Source organism: Hypanus sabinus, chromosome 15 (genome assembly GCF_030144855.1).
Source record: "Hypanus sabinus isolate sHypSab1 chromosome 15, sHypSab1.hap1, whole genome shotgun sequence".
Lineage (NCBI taxonomy): Eukaryota > Metazoa > Chordata > Chondrichthyes > Myliobatiformes > Dasyatidae > Hypanus > Hypanus sabinus.
The window spans coordinates 54770241-54792484 of record NC_082720.1 but is presented as its reverse complement, the minus strand read 5'-3'; the positions used below and the strand labels follow the sequence as shown (position 1 = coordinate 54792484).

Here is a 22244-nt window from a genome sequence, read left to right as displayed (position 1 = left end):
GAGAGGCAGGATTTATGAACATTTGGAGAGGCATAACATAATTGGGAATAGTCAACATGGCTTTGTCAAAGGCAGGTTGTGCCTTACAAGCCTCATTGAATTTTTTTTGAGGATGTTACTAAACACATTGATGAAGATAGAGCAGTAGAGGTAGTGTATATGAATTTCACCAAGTCATTTGATCAGGTACCCCATGAAAAGCTTGACAAAATAAGGAGGTATGGGATTCAAGGGGACCTTGCTTTGTGGATCCAGAATTGGCTTGCTCACAGAAGGCAAAGTGTGGTTGTAGACAGCTCATATTCTGCATAGAGGTTGGTGACCAGTGGTGTGCCACAGAGATCTGATCTGGGACCTCTTCGTGATTTTTTAAAAATAAATGACCTGGATGAAGAAGTGAAGGGATGGGATAGTAAATTCGCTGATGACACAATAGTTGGAGGTGTTGTGGATGCACAGGTTGACTCTGTGGTTAAGAAGGCCTACGATGCATTGGCTTTCATCAACCCCGGGCTTGAGTTTAAGAGCCGAGAGGTAACGTTACAGTTATATAGGACCGTGGTCAGACCCCACTTGGAGTTCTGGTCACCTCACTACAGGAAGGTTGTAGAAACTACAGAAATGGTGCAGAAGAGATTTACAAGGAAATTGCCTGGATTGGGGAGCATGCCTTATGAGAGTAAGCTCAGCCTTTTCACCTTGGAGCGACAGAAGATGAGGTGTGACCTGATGGTGGTGTATAAGATGATGAGAGGCATTGATCATGTGGATCATCTTTTTCCCAGGGCTGAAATGGCTAGCATGAGAGGACACAGTTTTAAGGTGCTTGGAAGCAGGTAGAGAGATGTCAAGGGTAAGTTTTTATATGCAGAGAGTGGCGAGTGTGTGGAATGGGCTACCAGCAACAGCGGTGAAGGCAGAAATGATAGGGACTTTTAAGAGACTTCTGGGTAGAAAAACAGAGGGATATGGGTAATCCTATGTAATTTCTAAAATAAGTACATGCTCGGCACAGCATTGTGGGCTGAAGGACCTGTTTTGTGCTGTAGGTTTTTCTATATTACTGTAGCAATAAAACAAAATTGTGATATTGACTAAATGTCACAGGGCAATTGAAGGTTGAATATGAAACACTAAGGAGAGGTCATTCATTCCACAAAATTTTGCCAATGTTGATGCCAAATCATACTAAATGGGGGTTGAAGGGTTACAGGGAGAAGGCAGATTGGGACTGAGAGGAAAATTGCATCAGCCATGATGAAATGGTGGAGCATCCTGTGCATCATCTATACCCCTACATTCAGTTTACATCATGCCAAAAGCTGACAGTAAATCAGGCACTCGAGATATTGGATGCTGCCATCACCAAACAAGAAATGCAGTCCAGGCATTTTGCAAGTTGAGCCTGTGGTGAGGAAGACAAACACGATGGTAGCATTCATGTCGAGAGCACTAGAATATAAAAGGAAGGATGTAATGTCGGGGCTTTATAAGGCACTGGTGAGGCCTCACGTGCAGCGTTGTGAGTAGTTTTGGGCTTCTAAGAAAGGAAATGCTGACATTGGAGAGAATTCAAAGGAAGTTCATGAAAATGATTCCTGGATTGAAAGGTGTCGTCATATGAGGAGCATCTGGGCCTGTACTCACTGGGATGGGTGGGGGGTGGGGAATGTTATTGAAATCTGTCAAATGGTGAAAGGCCTTGATTGAATAGATGTAGACAGGACGTTTCCTATGGTGGGTGAATCCAAGACCGAAGGAATTTCGTTAGCCGGAGAATGATGAATCTGAGGAATGTGTTGCCACAGGTGTCAATGATGGCCAAGTCATGGATAGGTTTAAGGCAGAGGTTTATAAATTCTTGATTAGTCAGGGGTTGAAGGGTTACAGGGAGAGGTAGGCAATTGGGGCTGAGAGGAAAATTGGATTAGCCATGATGAAATGGTGGAGCTGACTCAATGGGCCAAATGGCTTATTTCTGCTTCTATATCTAATGGTCTATGAAACAGTCCACCCCAACACATTTCAAGTCAGTCAGGGACTTCAATCAGGCTTGTTTGATGAAATCTCTACCCAATTACCATCGGCAAATAACCTGCAACGCTGGGGTTCCCAACACACTAGACCATGCTACACTACAATAAGGAATAGTTACTGTTCTGAGCCAGACACATTTTCACTTGGCTATTCTTCTACCTGTATACATACAGAGGCTGAGGAGCAAAGCTCCAGAGGTAAGGACAACAAAAAAGTTGCAGGAGGCGAAGGAGCGGCTACAGAATTGCTTCAAGTTGGTGGACTGGGCCCTGTTCAAGGATTCATCAGAGGCTCTGAACGAATATCCGAGTTGTCATGGACTTTATAAAAACAGTCATTGGCAACAAAATCATTCAGTGACTTCCTCAACTAGAAGCCCTGGATGAATCATAATCTGCAATCTGCTGAGGGTCAAAACAGTGATGTCCCTGTTCACTAGAGTTCTCATTAAGGACAACTTGGTCCTCCTTTGATCAAGGTTTGATACGCGTACCATTGATTTTTTTTGAACACACCCTTACATCAGTGTATTTCCTCTACGAGGGGAACTACTATGAACGAATGGACGGAGTGGTTGTGGGATTGCCCTTGTCACCAGCTATTACTAATTTCTACATGGAGAATTTTGAGGAGAGGGCTCTGAGTTCATCACCCAAATGCTTCTTCAGACATGTCAATGACACCGTCAAAGCGTGGCCTTACGGACTCCAGACACTCCAACAGTTCCATGACCATCGGAACAGTATGCACTCAAACATTCAATTTACGATGGCAACAGAGGAGAATGGGGTTGCCTCCAGTTCCTGGACATTCTACTATGACTAAAACTGGATGGTAGCCTCAGGTATGACGTCTGTCGGATGCTCACTCGAACAGGACTTATACCTCAACGATAACAGCCACCATCACGCCTTCCAACATAGAGCAGTTCTTTCTACTTTAACTGTGCAAAGCCTGTTTTGGAACCAGAGAGTCTCCCTAAGAAAATAAGACGATTACACACAACATTCCTACTGAATTGCTATAAGGTGAAGAAAATCAACCTGACTCTTAAAAGGGCCGACAAAAAAGTCAGGACCTAACAACGAGGCTACCGCCTGTCTTCTCTATATTTCCACGGTTTCTGGAAGGATCGCCAGGATCCAGAAGAAATACTGGCTTAGTAGCACCACATGCGCATGGGGAAGCTCAAGTCACAGCTGAAGCAGGTCAAAGATGACCTGGGACTCAGGTCGGCTAGCTCTGACAGGATTCCCTCTGAATGTGGAGCAGCGTATATTGACCAGACGGGATGCACGGTAGAAACCCGCATCAAGGAGCACAGGAGGTAAATTGGTCTGGATGATCCAGAGAAATTAGCATTAGTAGAACACTGCATTCGCAATAGCCACAGGATTGACTTTGACGGCAGAAAACTATTGTGACAAAGGAAGCCATTGAAATAAAACTAGAGGAGATGAATTTTAACAAAGACAAGAGTCCCGCTCCAAGTCAGAACTGGAATTCAATTGTAAACAAGGTGGCAGAGCAGAAACTGATTGGATGAGAACTAACCAATCAGGAGAGGCAGAATACAGGGGTATAAATACTACCAGACTAGGCATGCTCAGCCATCATCCCTGATGAAGGTGGCAGTTGGTCATCGAAGTGTCAGTTATAATCAATAACTGAACCCGGCTTGAAGCCCGAGAAAGGTTTATTCACCATATATGCTGGGAAAGCAGTAGATCCTTTTCCATATTAGCATGTTTGCCTAAATGCCTCTTAAACCTCACCAAACTGCTTGCTTTTGCTACTAATCCCGGTAAACCATTGCTTTAAACTTCTCAAGATCCAAGATTGTTTAATGTCATTTCCAGTACACAAGTGTAAAGGAGAAGGAAACATCATATTCCCCTCTAACCTTATGTTTAAAGGCATGTTTGGAGATCCCCTCTAAAAGCACTTGCTCTTATTTTAAGCCTTCACTGACTTGCTTCTGACTCCAGTGGGGGGGGGGGGGGGGGGAATGTTTTTGACTATTTATGCCTGATCATTTATTTATTCAGATACCGCGTGGAACAGGCCCTTCAGGTCCAAAGAGCCGCACCACCGATTTAACTCTAGCTTAATCACAGAACAATTTACAAATGAGTCCACTGACCACAATAGGTCAATGGCAGATGCAATCGCAATGGCTTTCCACACGGCTTTAGACCACCTGGACAACACAAACACCTACGTCAGAAAGCTGTTCATCGACTATAGCTCAGCTTTTAACACCATCATTCCCACAATCCTGATTGAGAAGTTGCAGAACCTGGGCCTCTGTACCTCCCTCTACAACTGGATCCTCGACTTCCTAACTGGAAGACCACAATCTGTGTGGATTGGTGATAACATATCTTCTTGTCTGACGATCAACACTGGCACACCTCAGGGGTGTGTGCTTAGCCCACTGCTCTACTCTCTATATAGGTCAAATACCACTATAAATTTGCTGATGATACTCCAATCTCAGGTAGCGATGAGAGGGCGTACAGGAGTGAGATATGCCAACAGGTGGAGTGGTACCACAGTAACAACCTGGCACTCACTGTAACCATCAGAAGCCTGAAGGCACACACTCAGCGATTCAGGAACAGCTTCTTCCCCTCTGCCATCCAATTCCTAAAGGGACAGTGAACCCTTGGAAACTACCTCACTTTTTAAAAATAGATAGTATTTGTTTTTTGCATGATTTTTAATCTATTCAATATATGTATACTGTACATGGAGTAAGATTTACTTTTTTATTATTTCTTCTATATTATGTATTGCATTGAACTGCTGCTGCTAAGTTAACCAATTTCATGTCACATGCTGGTGACAATAAACCTGATTCTGAACTAACTGGTCCATCTTTAGACTGTGCACCTCGGCGCTAGCAAGTCCCCGATTTAACCATAGCTTTCGTCTTTGGACTGTCGGAGAAAACCGGAGAACCCAAAGAAACCCACGTGGTCATGGGGAGAACATACAATCTCCTTACAGACGGAAGTCCAAACTCCAGAATGTCCCAAGGTGTAATACACTGCCCTCCTGTGTATGATCCATATCTCTCCATTCCCTCGATTATCATATGCCCAACTAAACTCCTCTTAAACTCCACCAATCTGCTCGTTTCCACCCCTATCCATTGGTAACCCATTCCAGGCAGAGTGTAACTTAACACACAAGATTCTGCAGATGCCAGAAATCCAGAACAACACGCACAAAATGCTGGAGGAACTCAGCAGGTCAAGCAGCATCCATGGAAATGAATGAACAGTCGACATTTAGGGCTGAGATCCTTCATCAGGACTAGAATGAAAGGGGGAAGATTTCAGAAAAGGGTTCAGGGGCGGGGAAGGAGTAAAAGCTAGAAGGTGGTAAGTAAAACCAGGTGGTTGGGAAAGGGGGAATGAAGTAAGAAGTTGGGAGGTGATAGGTGGAAAGGGGCTGAAGAAGGAATCTGATGGGACGAGAGTAGACTATGGGAGAAAGGGAAGGAGGAGGGTACTCAGGGGGAGGTGACGGGCAGGTGAGAAGATGTAAGTGAGGGTCCCGGTATGGGGACTCAGCCCAAAATGTCAACTATTTCTTCATTTTGATAGATGCAACTCGACCTGCTGGGTTTACAATGGCTACATTTTGGCAATGAACCCAGTATAAAAATTTAATGACCATAAGGAACTAAATAAAACACAAAAACATAATAAATATAAAAGCAATCCTATAAAACAAGTACCTGCTATATACATATACCGAATGTATGTACATAAGGTGACACCAGGTGATGTGCTGTAGTGGTGGGAGGGTGGGTTAATGGCTAGAGCTGTTGATCGGCCTGACGCCTTGGTGAAACATTACAGAGGGGCTGCATATTCTGGAATTCAAACAAATGAACAATCCCATGAGGGAAGCGCATTGAGCAGTGTCTGTGTGGAGAGGAATTGGTGCAGGGTTCTGACCCGAGATGCAGACATCTCCTGCCCTCCCCTACAGCCGAGATCCTGTAGCAGGTGGTTGTAGCTTTGTTTTTGTGAACTGGCATTAAAATTTGAGCAATCGTTTGCTTTGTGCCACGGAGCAACATTTCCTTCTCAGCTCGAGCAGCAATCGAATGCTCTTTTTTTTACCATTTCCCACATTGGTAGTTCTCCAGCTAACCAAATTAGAAGAATTACAAATTTGGACCACGTAGCTTGACAGTATTTGCATTTATATAGATTCTTTAATGTTGTTCAGTGCCCCAAGGTGATTTGGAGCTGTACAGAGGAAAACTGGAAAGCTTTTCTAATGTATAGATTTAATACTGGCAAAGCACAAACAAATAACAGTGCAGATTTGTCTGGTTATAAAAGAAAAATCAGATTTTGTTTAATGTCATTATCTTCAAAGTAAAGTGGTTTATAGGACACTGTGGCATATGGGCTGTAAACTTGTGTATGAATGGTATGTAGAACAGGCTTTTTATTGTACCCTGGTGAGATGAGAGTGATAGATATATAGATAGAGAGACAGAGGTAGAGATAGTGAGACAGAGACAGAGGTAGTGCTGCCCAGCAATCCCCCGATTTAATCCTAAACCCAAGACAATTTATAATGGCCAATTAACCTACCAACCAATAGGTCTCTGGCCGGTGGGAGGAAACAAGGGCACCTGGAAAAAATACATGCAATTACGCAAAGAACATACAAACTTCTTGCAGACAGCAGTGGGAATTGAAGCCAGTTTGCTGGTACTGTAAAGTGTTGTGCTAACCACTACACTATCATGCTGCCCCAAATACCAGTTTATCCTTTGCTACACACTTCAAGAATCCCATGTCATAACTAGTTCCACAGCCTAACTACTGTTTGATGTTTTCAGGGGAAAATCAGTTCTATCAATTTGTGATGCAGTCTACAGAGTGTGTGAACTATTTACAAGGAAGTTTTTATCACTCCTGTCCAGATGGTGTTTCTGAAACTGCACATTAACAACCTGGATTTACACAAAACTCAAGAATGAAGCATCCCACGGCCCTTCATGGAAACATTTGGACACCTGATATTGAACCACATGAAGGGCTGTTCAGAATCAGAATTAATATCACTGATACAGTGCCTATAAAAAGTATTCACCTACCATGGAAGTTCTCATGTTTTATTGTTTTACAACATTGAATCACAGTGGATTTGTTTTATGACACAGGTCAACAGAAAAAGACTCTTGTGTCAAAGTGAAAACAGATCTCTACAAAGTGATCTAAATTAATTACAAACATAAAACACAAAATAATTGATTGTTTGTAAGTATTCACCCTCTTTAATACGGTGCAGCCAACTGGTTTTAGAAGTCACAGAGTTAGTTAAAAGATTACCGGTGCATTCAAGGTATTTCAGTTGATTGTACACTACACCAAAGAACTCTGCAAAAAGGTTATTGAAAAGTGCAAGTAAGGAGATGGATGCAAGAACATTTCCAAGTCACTGAATAGCCCTTGGAGTACAGCTAAAATAATCATCAAGAAATGGAAAAAACTGCAACTTGGGAGAAAATCTGTTTTCCAGCGAGATAACGACCCCATGCATAAAGCCAATGGATTTACAGGAATACACAGGAATGATACACAGGAATCCAACTGAAAATTTGTGGCTGGACTTGAAAATGGTTGTTCACTCATGATCCCCATGCAATCTATCAGAGCTCGAGCAGTTTTGTAAAGAACAATGGGGAATAATTGCTGAGTCCAGACGTGCAAAGCTAATAAGAGACCTATCCACAGAGACTCAATCAAGGCTGTAATTGCTGCCAAAGGTGCTTCTACTAAATACTGACTTGAAGGGGGTAAGTACTAATGCAATCAATTATTTTGTGTTTTATATTTGTAAGTAATTTAGATCATTTTGTAGAGATCTGTTTTCACATTGACTTGAGTCCTGTCGAAGGGTCTCGGCCCGAAATGTCAACAGTACTTCTCCCTATAGATGCTGCCTGGCCTGCTGTGTTCCACCAGCATTTTGTGTGTGTTGCTTGAATTTCCAGCATCTGCAGATTTCCTCGTGTTCACTTTGACACGTCTTTTTCTGTTGATCAGTGTCAAAGAAGCCAAATTAAATTCACTGAGATTCAATGTTGTAGGACAATAAAACATGAAGACTTCCAAGAGGGTGGGGGTATGAATACTTTTTACAGGCACTCTATATGTTGTGAAATTTGTGGTTTTGTCACAGTACAGTGCATGACATAAAAATACTAAAAAAAAATCAATAAATTTTAATATTTTAAAAAAATTAAATAAGCAAAAATAGCTCAGAAATCTAGTGGCAGAGAGGAAGGAACTGTTCCCGAATCGTGGAGTGTGTGACTTTAGGCTCCTGCACCTCATCCTTGGTGATAGCAAAGAGAAGAAGGCATAGCCTGGGGGGATGGGGATCCTTAATGATGGATGCTGCCTATTTGAAGCCTGAGTAAAGCAGCCAGCATAATCAAAGACCCTAGCCACTCCAGACATTGTTCTCCCTCTCCTATCAGGTAGAAAATACAAAAACCTGAAAGGATGTACCACCAGGCTCATAGACAGCTTCTACCCCACTGGTATAAAACAATGGAGTTGCCCACTGGTACAGTAAGATGTACTGTTGACTTGACAATATATCGCATTGTCTGCCTGCACTTTCTCTATAATACTTTATTCTGCATTGTTATTGTTCTACCTTGTCAAACCTTAATGATGTTGTGAATCAATCTGTATGGACAGTATGGAACATTTTTCCATTGTATCTCAGAACATTTGAGAATAACCATTTATTAACTCCAAAAGTCAGGTGCGCATACATTCATCAACAAGAGATTCTGCAGATGCTGGAAATCCACAGCAACACACACAAAATGCTGGAGGAACTCAAGAGGTCAGGCAACATCTATGGAGAGGAATAAACAGTTGACTTTTTGGGCCAAGATCCATTCCACCAATGGCAGAAGTGGTCTCCTCTCTCCTCACTTTGTGAATATTCTTTCTCATCAGTCTTATGTGATTTTGATGACTTTCATAATGATACTGTGCCGGCTGAAGACAGACGTCAGCGAGTTCATTAGTCATGACCGGACAGTGGAAGCTCCTGGGTCAGTGTGTCTGGAATTCAGAGGCCTGATGTCTGCAAATCTGTGAGGTCGCTGGAGGCCCAGAGTCGACCTATCTTGGGGGTGGGTGGGTGGGTATGTAAAGGGGTTTATCTTGCTGTTGTTGCTCTGTTGAACACTGTAAGCACACTGTGTTAGAGTCATCTTGTAACAAGGTCGCTACTGGATGACATTCCTGTCTTTTTACCTCAGAACACTACAAGCATTCCTCTTGAACTGTTACATGGCTGGGAGCAATTTAGTTTACTTATTTATTTAGAGATACATTACAGTAACAGACCCATGCACCTAACTATACCTATGTGACCAATTAACCTACAGTACTAACCCATAGGTCTTCAGAATTTGGGAGGAAACCAGAACACCCAGCGGAAACCCTGGACAGAACTACAGACAATGATAGGAATTAAATCCAGGTTGTTGGCACTATGAACCACTGCATTCAGCGATGGGTTGGGTGATCAGTGTTCTACTGAAAGAACATTGAGAAACATGTGAGACACAACACGCAGAGTAGTTGCAGTGAAACCAGGTGTAGATCTGGTCTCTGTACATTATGAGAGACAATACACATTACTCAGAGCAACACACACACACAAAATGCTGGAGGAACTTAGTAGGTCAGACAGCATCTATAGAGAGGAATGAACAGTTCACATTTCAAGCCTTCATCAGGACTCAGCTTGAAATGTCGGCTCTATTCCTCTCCGTAGATGCTGCTGAGATTCTCTGGGATTTTGTGTGTGCTTCCCAGAAGGAATACAAGGTGCAACCTCCAACGTGATGGCATGGATATTGCTTTCTCCAACTTACAGTAATTATTTCCCTTACCACTTTCTCTTTTTCCATTCCCCATGTCTTCTTATCTGCCCCTCACTTCCCTCTGGTTCTCATGCTCCCCATCACATTCCTTCTTCTTCAATCCATTATCTTTCCCACCAATCACCTCCCAGCTTCATACTTTATCCCACACCCCACCCATTCTTATTCTGGCTTCTTCACCCTTCCTTTCCAGTCCAGATTAAGGGTCTTGGCCCGACACATTGACTGTTTATTCGTCTCTATAGATGCTGCCTGACCCACTGAGCTTCTCCTGCATTTTGTGTGTGTGTGTTGCTCTGAATTTCCAGCAACTGCAGAATCTCTTGTGTTTACAGTACTACATGTTCAAGTAAATGAGGTGATGTCCTTTGGGGAGATTTTGCTCACGGCTGGACAACCTCCTCTTGAAAACACATGACACCCAAGTGAACCAGAGTGGCGTAGCGGTTCACGTGACCCAATTACAGCTCAAGGAGTCAGAGTTCAGAGTTCAATTCCAGTGTCATCTGTAAGAAGTCTCTGCACGTCCTGCCCGTGGGCCCATGGAATGTGTGGGTTGTCTCTGGATGCTCCAGTTTCCTTCCACAGGTATGTTCAATGCCATTGTAAATTCTCCTCTGATCAGGTTAGGGCTAATTTGGGGTTGTCAGGGGTTGCTGCGGAGGCGCTCGAAGGGCCAGAAAAGCCTATTTCATATTGTATTGCTATATAAATAAACAAACTACACAATTGGAAAGGCACCAAGATCCACTCCCCGCCTCTGCTCTCAGTTAACAGAAAACACAACTGTTCATTACTGAGCAAAGGTCATGTAAAAAGATCTGTAAAATGAAGATGCTTTCAAAAATGAAAAGTTTTTAAGTACCAAAAAATTACTATGAAGAGCAGTAAACAGTATAAAAAGACACTAAATCAAATCAATATTTGGTGTGACCACCCCTTGCCTTTAAAACTGCATCAGTTCCCTTAGGTACACTGTCGTGAAGTTTCATAAGAAAATTGCCTGGTAGGTTGTTCTAAGCATCTTGGAGAACTTTCCACAGTTCTTCTGCAGACATTGGCTCTCACTTGCTTCCATCTTTCCAAGTAATCACACGCAGCTTTGATGGATGTTGTGATTAGGGTTCTGTGAAGGCCATACCATCTGAAACCATATGAAATATCTAGGGTGCCCAAGACTTTTCCACAGTACTGGTACTTTGAATGTGGTACAACATAGAGCACTACAGCACAGTACAGGCCCTTTGGCCCACAATATTGTGCTGACTTTTTAACCTATTCCAAGATCAATCTAACACTTTCCTCCTACAGCACCCTCCATTTTTCTATCATCCATGTGCATATCTAACAGTCTCTTAAATACTCCCAATGTAGCTGCCTCGACCACCACCCTGACAGGGCATTCCATGCATCCAGCACTGTTAAAAAAAAAAAAATCTGAACCCCCTCCCCCCCACACACTTTCCTCCAATCACCTTAAAATCATGCCTCTGTATATTAGCTCTTTCTACTCTGTTTCGGTCTCAGGCTGTCCATTCTATCTAAGCATCTTATCATTTCATATTAAGTCATCTCTCATCCTCCTAACTCTACCTTTCCTCATAAGACATGCTCTCTAATCCAGGCAGCATCCTGGTAAATTTCTGCATTCTCTCTAAAGCTTCCATATCCTTCTGAGAATGAGCAGACCAGAACATTCCAAGTGTGGTGTAACAGGGTTTTATAGAGCTGCAACATTATCTCGCAGCTTTTGAACTCAGTCCCCTGACTAATGAAGGCCAGCACACTATAGGCCTTCTTAACCACCCGAGCAACTTGCGCGGCATTTTGGAGGTGCGACTACAAATCCACGGCTCTGGACAGGGGTCAAATTAGATCCTGGTTAATCGATGCATCCTCTCATCTACCGTCAAAGACAGTTGGAATGCCAAAACCCGAGGAGAGGCAGTGATGCTCACATTCAAAACGGAAGTGGCAAGTGTTCAAATTCTTCATTTGAAGGTGAGGCCGAGAGGGTGAGGGACATATCTCGCCCTCAAGAGACTGAGGAAGATAAAGATCTATTTCCATAATCTCACTTTTAAATGAGCTTCATTACGATTCCAGCCGGAGCCAACAGCTCATCAAACTGCCTGTAGAGAAGAAAAGGAAGTAATTAGTTGAAGAGGATTTGCCTGCCATGTTGTTTGACTCAAGTCTGTGAATTGTCATTGGGTTTCTAATCAGAAAACCTGTTTCCATGGCTACCACAGGCACAGCCTTTAATCTTTGGTTTGCAGTAAACCCCCTCAACCTCCCAATCGGGAGAATGCTTTATTGTTGGGCTCTCCCGAGAGTGGAGCAGAGACTGCCAGGAATTGATGCATTCGGACTGTGCCAGCGGTCCAAAAGCATCAAATTGCAGCCCCAGACAGATGGATGAAAGGGGCCTGTAGCAGTAGCCAGAGTGGTGAGGCTTTCATCCCCATCTGTCAGCCTGACTATGAAAGCAGAGACCCTCCTTCACTGCCAGAAACTCCATTTCACTCTGCCCTCAACAACTGCAGAAAGCTTTTCCTTAAAGCAGCTAGACAACTTACCTGTAACATGTGGAGTGATTCACCTTGCAAGATCGAACTTGAAGGCAGAGTACAGGGTGAAGATGGGAAACAGCTTCCTCCCCCAGGCCAGGAAATTAACAATAGACAATAGGTGTAGGAGTCGGCCATTCAGCCCTCTGAGCCAGCACCGCCATTCAATGTGATCATGGCTGATCATCTACAATCAGTACCCCGTTCCTGCCTTCTCCCCATATCCCTCTACTCCGCTATCTTTAAGAGCTCTATCTAACTTTTTCTTGAAAGCCTCCAGAGAATTGGCCTCCACTGCCTTCTGAGGCAGAGCGTTCCATAGATCCACAACTCTCTGGGTGGAAAAGTTTTTCCTCAACTCTGTTCTAAATGGCCTACCCCTTATTCTTAAACTGTGGCCTCTGGTCCTGGACTCCCCCCAACATCGGGTACATTTTTTCTGCCTCCAGTGTGTCCAATCCCTTAATAATCTTATATGTTTCAATCAGATCCCCTCTCATCGAAATTCCCTAACACCACCCACGAATCATCACATATGAAGCACCAGTAGCATTATGCTGCTTACTTTTTAAAATTTTAAACAATCATAAACAATATACATTTCATTCATTTATTTAGTGATACAGTGTGGAACAGGCCCTCCCGGCCCAACAAGCCACACCGCCCAGTAACCCACTGATTTTTAATCCTAGCCCAATCACAGGACAATCACACAATAGCCAATTAACTTAGTAAGTTTGTAAACTTCTTACAGTGTCGGAATTAAACCCCAAAATTCGATGTCTAGGCTCATTCTTAACTTCCGATGAATCTACGCCCCAGTAGGGGTGATGGCTGTGAGAATACCCGAATCCAACATCAGGAAGGAATTATTAAGCTGGAATGGGTGCAGGGAATACTTACGAGGATAGAGGGCTCGAGTTATAAGGAGAGCCTGGAGAGGATGCCACTGCTCTCCCTGGAGAGAAGAAAGCTGAGGGGTGCTTCCACTTACGTTGTAGTTTTAACTCATTAAAATTTACCGAAATAAACATTTCACAAATGCATCAGGATCCAACACTACTCGCAATGTTAGAATGAAGGCCCTGTTTCTGTACTGTAAGGACTTAATGAATACAGAGAGCATAAAACATTAGAGGCAGCACCCTCAGGATTGAGATTAGGAAACATTTCTTTAGACTAGGTCGGGGGTCGGCAACCCGCGGCTCCGGAGCCACATGTGGCTCTTTTACGTCTGTGCTGCGGCTCCCTGTTGCTTTGGGAAATAATTGGTCAGTATTTAATTAAAATATATTTTATGTTAGTTTGTTAGTTTTTGAAATGTAATTCTAAATTTGAAGATTATGGTGATCTTGTACAATCTAAATAAGACGTTGTGGCGACCCATTTCCTGACACTTCCGAACCGGCTCACAATTAGCCAGCGTTCAGGGGAAGGGAGATAGCCTGCGGGGATTTGCGAGTACGTGTCTTTTGCAGCATCCGCGCCCATGGGGGGCGGGTTGAGGGAGGCTTAAAAGCAAGGCTGTTTAGTTCGAATAAAGCTATCTTTGACTGCAGTTTACTGACTGCGTGTAGCACACCGCTACAACATGTTTTTATCGCTGGCTGTCCAGAGGGGAGGTGCTGAAACGCTTTGTCGCATGTCTGGAAGAAGTGAAAACTTTCCTGGGCAGCAAAGGGCTCACCTTTCCTGAGCTGGAAAAGCCAGAGTGGCTGGAAAAGCTACACTTCATGGTAGACATGACAGCGCACCTGAACACGCTGAACACAGCTCTTCAGGGGAAAGGACGCACAGCCCTGCACATGTTGGAGGACGTTTTGGCATTCGAGCGCAAGTTGACAGTGCTTGCCAGAGATTTACAGAAAGGCACATTGTCTCACTTCCCCAATTTGAGAGAGTTCAAACAAGGTCACGACATGATAAATTAGGAGTATTTACATTCTGCAATCATCGCAATGCAAACATCGTTTGGGAAACGCTTCTGTGAGTTCAGAGAGGAAAAAAACACATTATCCTTCCCGGTCACTCCCCTAAGCATCGATCCATCCCTACTGAATACGACTGCATTGTCAGGTGTGAGTCAACCTGACCAAGTATGATAAATATTTTAATTGCCTATTATTTTACGTATATTCATATGTTTTCATTGTTCAGTGAAATAGTCCTTTTATTTTTCAGGTTGACAGCAGGCTGACGTTATTTTTGGTTTGCTGCTGGCGGCAAATTTAAGTTTGGCGTTTTTCATAAATACAAGAAGGACTCAAATAGACGTTGAGTATTTTACTTAAAAGTAACCTTCAACCCAACGTCTTTTTTTTGGAGTTCAAAATGTTTTTGTTGCATGCAGAAATGTAATTTTGTTTTCTCTGCAGGAGTTCATCAATTTCATAAATGCAACACATTATAGTTTGTTTATACATAGCATAAAGGCAAAACAAAACGTTGCATGCAGTGTTATTTCATTTTAAATATCAAACGGGTTTTGTGGCTCCCAGTGTTTTCTTTTCTGTGGGAAACGGGTCCAAGTGGCTCTTTCAGTGTTAAAGGTTGCTGACCCCTGGACTAGGTGATCCCTATCTGGGTCCATGGACCCCTTGCTTAATGGTATTAACATAAAAAAAGTCTGACAACCCATGCTTTAGACAAAGAACATTATATATTTGGACAACTCATCTCAGGCCAATGTTAATTTTAATTCAGAGATTCTCAGATCTTTGTCAACTGTAGTGTAGTGGTTAGCATTATGCTTTACAGTGCCAGTGACCTGGGTTCAATTCCCACCACTGTCAGTAAGGAGCAAACACGAGGAAATCTGCACATACTGGAAATTCAAGCAACACACACAAAATGCTGGTGGAACACCGTAGGCCAGGCAGCATCTATAAGGAGAAGCACTGTCGATATTTCAGGCCGAGACCCTTCGTCAGGACTGTCTGTAAGGAATTTGTATGTTTTTCCTGTGACCGTGTGTGTTTCCTCCAGGTGTACCAGTTTCATAAAATATAGGAGCAGAATTAAGCCATTTGGCCCATTGAGTCTGCTTTGCTATTTCATCATGGCTGATCCAATTTTCCTCTCAGCCCCAGTCTCCTGCTTTCTCTCCGTATCCCTTTATGCCCTGACCAATCAAGAATCTATCAAGCTCTGCCTTAAGTATACTTAAAGACTTGGCCTCCAAGGCTGCCTGCGCAATAGAAAGGAAGGACATTAGCCTGGAGGATGTGGAATCGATATAGATAGAGCTGCATAACACTAAGGGGCAGAAAACGCTGGTGGGAGTTGTGTACGGGCCACCTAACAGTAGTAGTGAGGTTGGGGACTGCATGCAATAAAGCAACAGTAGTTATAATGGGCGACTTCAATCTACGTATAGATTGGGTGAACCGAATTGGTAAGGGTGCTGAGGAAGAGGATTTCTTGGAATGTATGCGGGATGGCATTCTGAACCAACACATTGAGGAACCAACTAGAGAGCAGGCCATTCTAGAGCAATGAGGAAGGGGTAGTTAGCAATCTTGTCTTGCGAGGCCCTTTGGGTAAGAGTGACCATAATATGGTGGAATTCTTCATTAAGATGGAGAGTGACATAGTTAACTCAGAAACAAAGGTTCTGAACTTAAAGAAGTGGTAACTTTGAAGGTATGAGACGTGAATTAGCTGAGATAGACTGACAAATGATACTTAAAGGGTTGACGGTGGATATGCAATGGCAAGCATTTAAAGATCGCATGGATGAACTACAATTGTTCATCCCAGTTTGGCAAAAGAATAAACCAGGGAAGGTAGTGCACCCATGGCTGACAAGGGAAATTATGGATAGTATCAATTCCAAGGAAGAAACATACAAATTAGCCAGAAAAAGTGGCACACCTGAGGACTGGGAGAAATTCAGAATCCAGCTGAGGAGGACAAAGGGCTTAATTAGGAAAGGGAAAAAAGATTATGACAGAAAACTGGCAGGGAACATAAAAACTGACTGTAAAAGCTTTTATAGATATGTGAAAAGAAAAAGATTGGTCAAGACAAATGTAGGTCCCTTACAGTCAGAAACAGGTGAATTGATCATGGGGAACAAGGACATGGCAGACAAATTGAATAACTACTTTGGTTCTGTCTTCACTAAGGAGGACATAAATAATCTTACGGAAATAGTAAGGGACCGAGGGTCTAGTGAGATGGGGGATCTGAGGGAAATACATGTTAGTAGGGAAGTGGTGTTAAGTAAATTGAAGGGATTAAAGGCAGATAAATTCCCAGGGCCAGATGGTCTGCATCCCAGAGTGCTTAAGGAAGTAGCCCAAGAAATAGTGGATGCATTAGTGATAATTTTTCAAAACTTCTTAGATTCTGGATTAGTTCCTGAGGATTGGAGGGTGGCTAATGTAACCCCACTTTTTAAAAAAGGAGGGAAGAGAGAAACCGGGGAATTATAGACTGGTTAGTCTGACATCAGTAGTGGGGAAAATGCTAGAGTCGGTTAACAAAGATGAGATAACAGCACATTTGGAAAGAGGTGAAATCATAGGGCAAAGTCAGCATGGATTTGTGAAAGGAAAATCATGTCTGACGAATCTTATAGAATTTTTTGAGGATGTAACTAGTAAAGTGGATAGGGGAGAACCAGTGGATGTGGTATATCTGGATCTTCAAAAGGCTTTTGACAAGGTCCCACACAGGAGATCAGTGTGCAAACTTAAAGCACACTGTATTGGGTGTATGGTATTGATGTGGAAAGAGAATTGGTTGGCAAACAGGAAGCAAAGAATGAGAATAAATGGGACCTACTCAGATTGGCAGGTGGTGACTAGTGCGGTACCGTTCAGTGCTGGGACCTGTTGTTTACAATATATATTAATGACTTAGACGAGGGAATTAAATACAGCATCTCCAAGTTTGCGGTTGACACGAAGCTGGGCGGCGGTGTTAGTTGTGAGGAGGATGCAGGGTGACTTGGATAGGTTAGGTGAGTGGGCAAATTCATGGCAGATGCAATTTAATGTGGATAAATGTGAGGTTATCCACTTTGGCTGCAAGAACAGGAAAACAGATTATTATCTGAATGGTGGCTGATTAGGAAAAGGGGAGGTGCAACGAGACCTGGGTGTCATTGTACACAGTCATTGAAAGTGGGCATCCAGGTACAGCAGGTGGTGAAAAGGGCAAATGGTATGTTGACATTCATAGCAAGAGGATTCAAGTACAGGAGCAGGGAGGTTCTACTGCAGTTGTACAAGGCCTTGGTGAGACCACAGCTGGAGTATTGTGTGCAGTTTTGGTTCCCTAATCTGAGGAAAGACATTCTTGCCATAGAGGGGGTACAGAGAAGGTTCACCAGATTGATTCCTGGGATGGCAGGACTTCCATATGAAGAAAGACTGGATCGACTAGGCTTATACTCACTGGAATTTAGAAGATTGAGGGGGGATCTTATTGAAATGTGTAAAATTCTAAAGGGTTTGGACAGGCTAGATGCAGGAAGATTGTTTCTGATGTTGGGGGGAGTCCAGAACGAGGGGGTCACAGTTTAAGGATAAAGGGGAAGCCTTTTAGGACCGAGATGAGGAAAAACTTCTTCACACAGAGAGTAGTAAATCTGTGGAATTCTCTGCCACAGGAAACTGTTGAGGCCAGTTCATTGGCTATATTTAAGAGGGAGTTAGATATGGCCCTTGTGGCTAAAGGGATCAGGGGGTATGGAGAAAGCAGGTACAGGGTTCTGAGTTGGATGATCAGCCATGATCATACTGAACAGCAGTGCAGGCTCGAAGGGCCAAATGGCCTACTCCTGCACTTATTTCCTATGTTTCTATAATTCCACAGATTCACCAATCTCTTGCTAAAGAAATTCCTCCTTTTCATTCTAAAAGCATGCCCCTTTATTTGGAAGCTGTCCCCTCAGGTCTTAGACACTTCCACCATTGGAAACATCCTCTCTACATCGACAATATCAAGGCCTTTCACTGTTCAACAGATTTCAATTAGGTCACCCATCATTCTTCTGAATTCTAGTGAATACAAACCTGGGCCATCAAATGTTCTTCATACAAGAGTATTTTCGTGAACTTCCTTTGAACCCTCTCTAGTTTCAGCACATCTTTTCTAAGGGGGAAAAAAATGCTGACAATACTCTAAGTGAGGCCTCATTAGTGCTTTTTAAAGTTTCAACATTACATACTTGCTTCTATATTCTAGTTTTCTTAAAATGAATGCTAACATTGCACTTGGCTTCCTCACCACAGACTGAACTTGCAAATTAACCTTCAGGGAATATTGCAGAAGGACTCCCAAGATCCTTTGCACCTCAGCTTTTTGTATTTTCTTTCCAGTTAGAAAATAGTCAAACCTTTCATTTCTTCTACCAAAGTGCATGACTGTTACACTTCATTCCATCTGCCACTTATTTGCCCATTTGTCCTTCTGTGGCCTATCTACTTCCTCAAAACCACCTGCCCCTCCACCTATCTTCATATAGTCCGCAAAATTTGCAACAAAGCCAGCAATTCCGCTATCCAAATCATTGGCAAATAACGTAAAAAGAATCTATCCCAAAACAGGCCCTGTGTAATACCACTAGTCATCGGCAGCCAAAGAGAAAAGGCTCCCTTTATTCCCATTCTGCCTCCTGCCAATTAGACACTGCTTTATGCATGCTAGCATCTTTACTGTAACAACAGGGGCTTACATGTTGTTAAGCAGCCTCATGTGTGTCACCTTGTCAAAGGCCTTCTGAAAATCCAAGTACACAACATTAACCAATTCTCCTTTGTCTATCCTGCTTGTTACTTCTTCAAAGAATTCCAACAGATTTGTCAGGCAGGATTTTCTCCTGCGGAAACTATGCTAACTACAGCTTATTTTATCATGTGCCTTCAAGTACCCTGAAACCTCACCCATAATAATTCACCCCAATATCCTCCTAATCACTGAGGTCAGACTAACCGGCCTATAGTTTTTTTTCCTCTGCTACTCTCCCTTCTTGAAGAGTGGAGTGACATTTACAATTTTCTAGTCTTTCAGATCCATTCCATAGTGATTCTTGAAAGATCATTATTAATGCCTCATCGATCTCTTCAGCCAACTCTTTCAGAACCCTGAGATGTACACCATCTGGTTTAGGTGACTAATTTACCTTCAAACCCTCCAGTTTCCCAAGAACCTGCTCTCTAGTTATGGTAACTTCACATACTCCATGACGTCTGTTGCCTGAAATTTACACCACAATGCACAGTAAAGACTGATGCAAGATACTTATTCAGTTTGCCCGCCATTTCATTGTCCCCTGGCATTGTTTCCAGCGATTTGATATCCACTCCTGCCTTCTTTTGTATCTGAAGAAACATTTAACATCCTCTTAAATTGTATTGGCTAGCTTACTTGCATATTCCATCTTTACATTCTTAATGACTATCTTAGTTGCCTTCTGTTGGTTTTTAAAAGCCTAACTTCTGACTAAGTTTTACTCTATTATATGCCATCTCTTTGGTTTTTATGTTGCTTTTGACTTCTCTTGTTAGCCACTGTTGTGTCATCTTTCCTTTAGAATACTTCTTCCTCTTTGGGATGTATAAAACCCATGTCTACCAAATTGCTTCCAGAAATTCCAGCCATTGCTGCTCTGCTGTCATCCCTGCCAGTGTCCTTTTCCAATCAGTTCTGGCCAACTCCTCTCTCATGCCTCTGTAAGTCCCTTTACTCCACTGTAATACTGATACATCTGACTTTAGCTCTCTTCACTGTATAACAATCCTGAATAGCTGATACTCTAGTGGGCTCTACCATGAGCTGCTCTAAAATACCATCTTGTAGGCACTCTAGAAATTCCCCCTCCTGGAATCCAGCCCCAACCTGATTTGGGAATATGCACCCAATCTACCTGCATATTGAAATGTCCCATGACTATTGTAATATTGCCCTTTTGTTGTGCATTTCCCATCTCCCCTTGTAATTTGTAGACTACATCCTTACTACTGTTTGGAGGTCTGTATACAACACCCATCAGGGGCTTTTTACCCTTGTGGTTCCTTCGCTCCACCCACAATCACTGAGCATCTTCCAACATTATATCACCCTTTTCTAATTTTTCATTTTTTACCAACAGAGCAATGCTGCCCCCTCTGCCTTCTTGCCTGTTCTTTCGATAGAATGTGTATTCTTGGATATTAAGCTCCCAACTATAATCTTCTTTCAGTCAAGATTCAGTTATGCTTACACATACTACCTACTACCCCACAACTGCGCTGCAAGTTTACCTACCTCATTCCATATTGTGTGTGTTTTCAAATACAACACCTTTGCTCCTGTTTTCACCCTTTCGATTTTGTCTGCCTTTTACATTGCAACTCATCCTGCTGACTGCTATTTTGTCTTATCAACAGCCGCTCCTCATTAAACGTTGCTCCATTTGTAAACCAGCTACCTCATTTCAGGACACTAGCCACACAATGTTCGACCTTTTAATTCCTAACTTTGTCTGAGGTCTAACCAACATCTGCCTCTACAGATTCGCCACTAACTCTTCTGGCACTCTGGTTCCCATCCCCCTGTAACCCCACTATGCAGCACTAACAACCTTCTTGCTAGATATTAATTCCCCTTCAGTTCAGGAGCAAATCTTCCCTCCTGTACGGGTCCCACCTTCCCTGGAAGGGAGCCCAATGATCGAAATATTTTATGCACTCCCTCCTACACCAACTCCTTAACCATGTATTAAACTGTATGATTTCACATTTCCTCCCACAGTCCAAAGGCTCATGGGTTAGTAGGTTAATTGGTCACATGGGTGTAATTGGGCAGCGTGAGCTCATTGGGCAAAGGCCTTGTTCCTGTGTTGTATCCTGTGTTGAAAAAAAATAAAAGATATAAGGAGCTGACAGGGAAATGGACTTTTGTCAGATTGGTCAATGAGCTGACTTAATGCATGAGAAAGGCTGAGTGGTCGCCGTCCAGTAAAAGGTTCAGGACACTAAAAGCCAGAACAAACAGACTGAGGAACAGCTTCTGCCCCAGAGCTGTGGCCTCCATCACACCACTCCCACAGAACAACGACTGAAACTGTGAGCACACACAAGGACTCAAATACTTGCACTAACGGCACTTTGTGCATTACTGTGACATTCTGGTGCTGCTGCAACTTATTTTCTGCTTTGTCTGAAAGGAAGCCAAACAGAGTTTCATTGTGTAATGACAATAAAGATCATTCATTCATTCCCTATGTGAGGATCAGACCCATACCTTGTCTGTGAAGTATCTGTCCATCAGAAAATTGGCTCGCACTCGGATTTCCTCATTGTTGTTATACTGAATCACCTCGAGAGCCGGGATCCCATTTTGATTTACAAACTCCGCACTGGCCTGTCACAATCACAGATTTTCAAATCAAATGATCAGATTATTAATTCACACTCCCCACATTCTATCATGGATTCTCTTTGTCACAGACCAAGACCAATCTCAATGTAATTCTCAATGTGCCACTAAAATCCCATAGTTCTCAATGGGATGCGCACGTGTACACACAAACGAACTCCTGTACCTAGTAAAGCAGCCACTAAGTGTATATAAAAAGGTAAATAGTGCAAAAAGAGCAAAACAGTGAGGTAGAGCTCATGGGTTCAGAAATCTTATGGTGGAGGGGAAAAAGCTGTTCCTGAAATGTTGAGTGTGTCTTCAGACTCCTGCACCTC

General features: G+C 42.9%; 1 protein-coding gene across 3 annotated transcripts in view; it reads right to left on the bottom strand.

Annotated features, from left to right (window-relative positions):
- Positions 1 to 22244, bottom strand: part of tmco6 (transmembrane and coiled-coil domains 6) — a 77261-nt gene that overhangs the window by 5190 nt on the left and 49827 nt on the right. Inside the window, exons 12-13 of one of the 3 annotated variants that reach the window (XR_009515912.1) lie at positions 21793 to 21912; positions 11947 to 12120 (exon numbers count right to left, since the gene is read on the bottom strand). Coding sequence is in view for 2 of the 3 variants with exons in the window: in XM_059990442.1 (XP_059846425.1) it covers positions 12112 to 12120; positions 21793 to 21912 (129 nt within the window). In the remaining variant the exon portion in view is untranslated. The remainder of the gene's footprint in view (positions 1 to 11946; positions 12121 to 21792; positions 21913 to 22244) is intronic. The other 2 variants (XM_059990442.1, XM_059990441.1) reach the window with 2 other exon arrangements.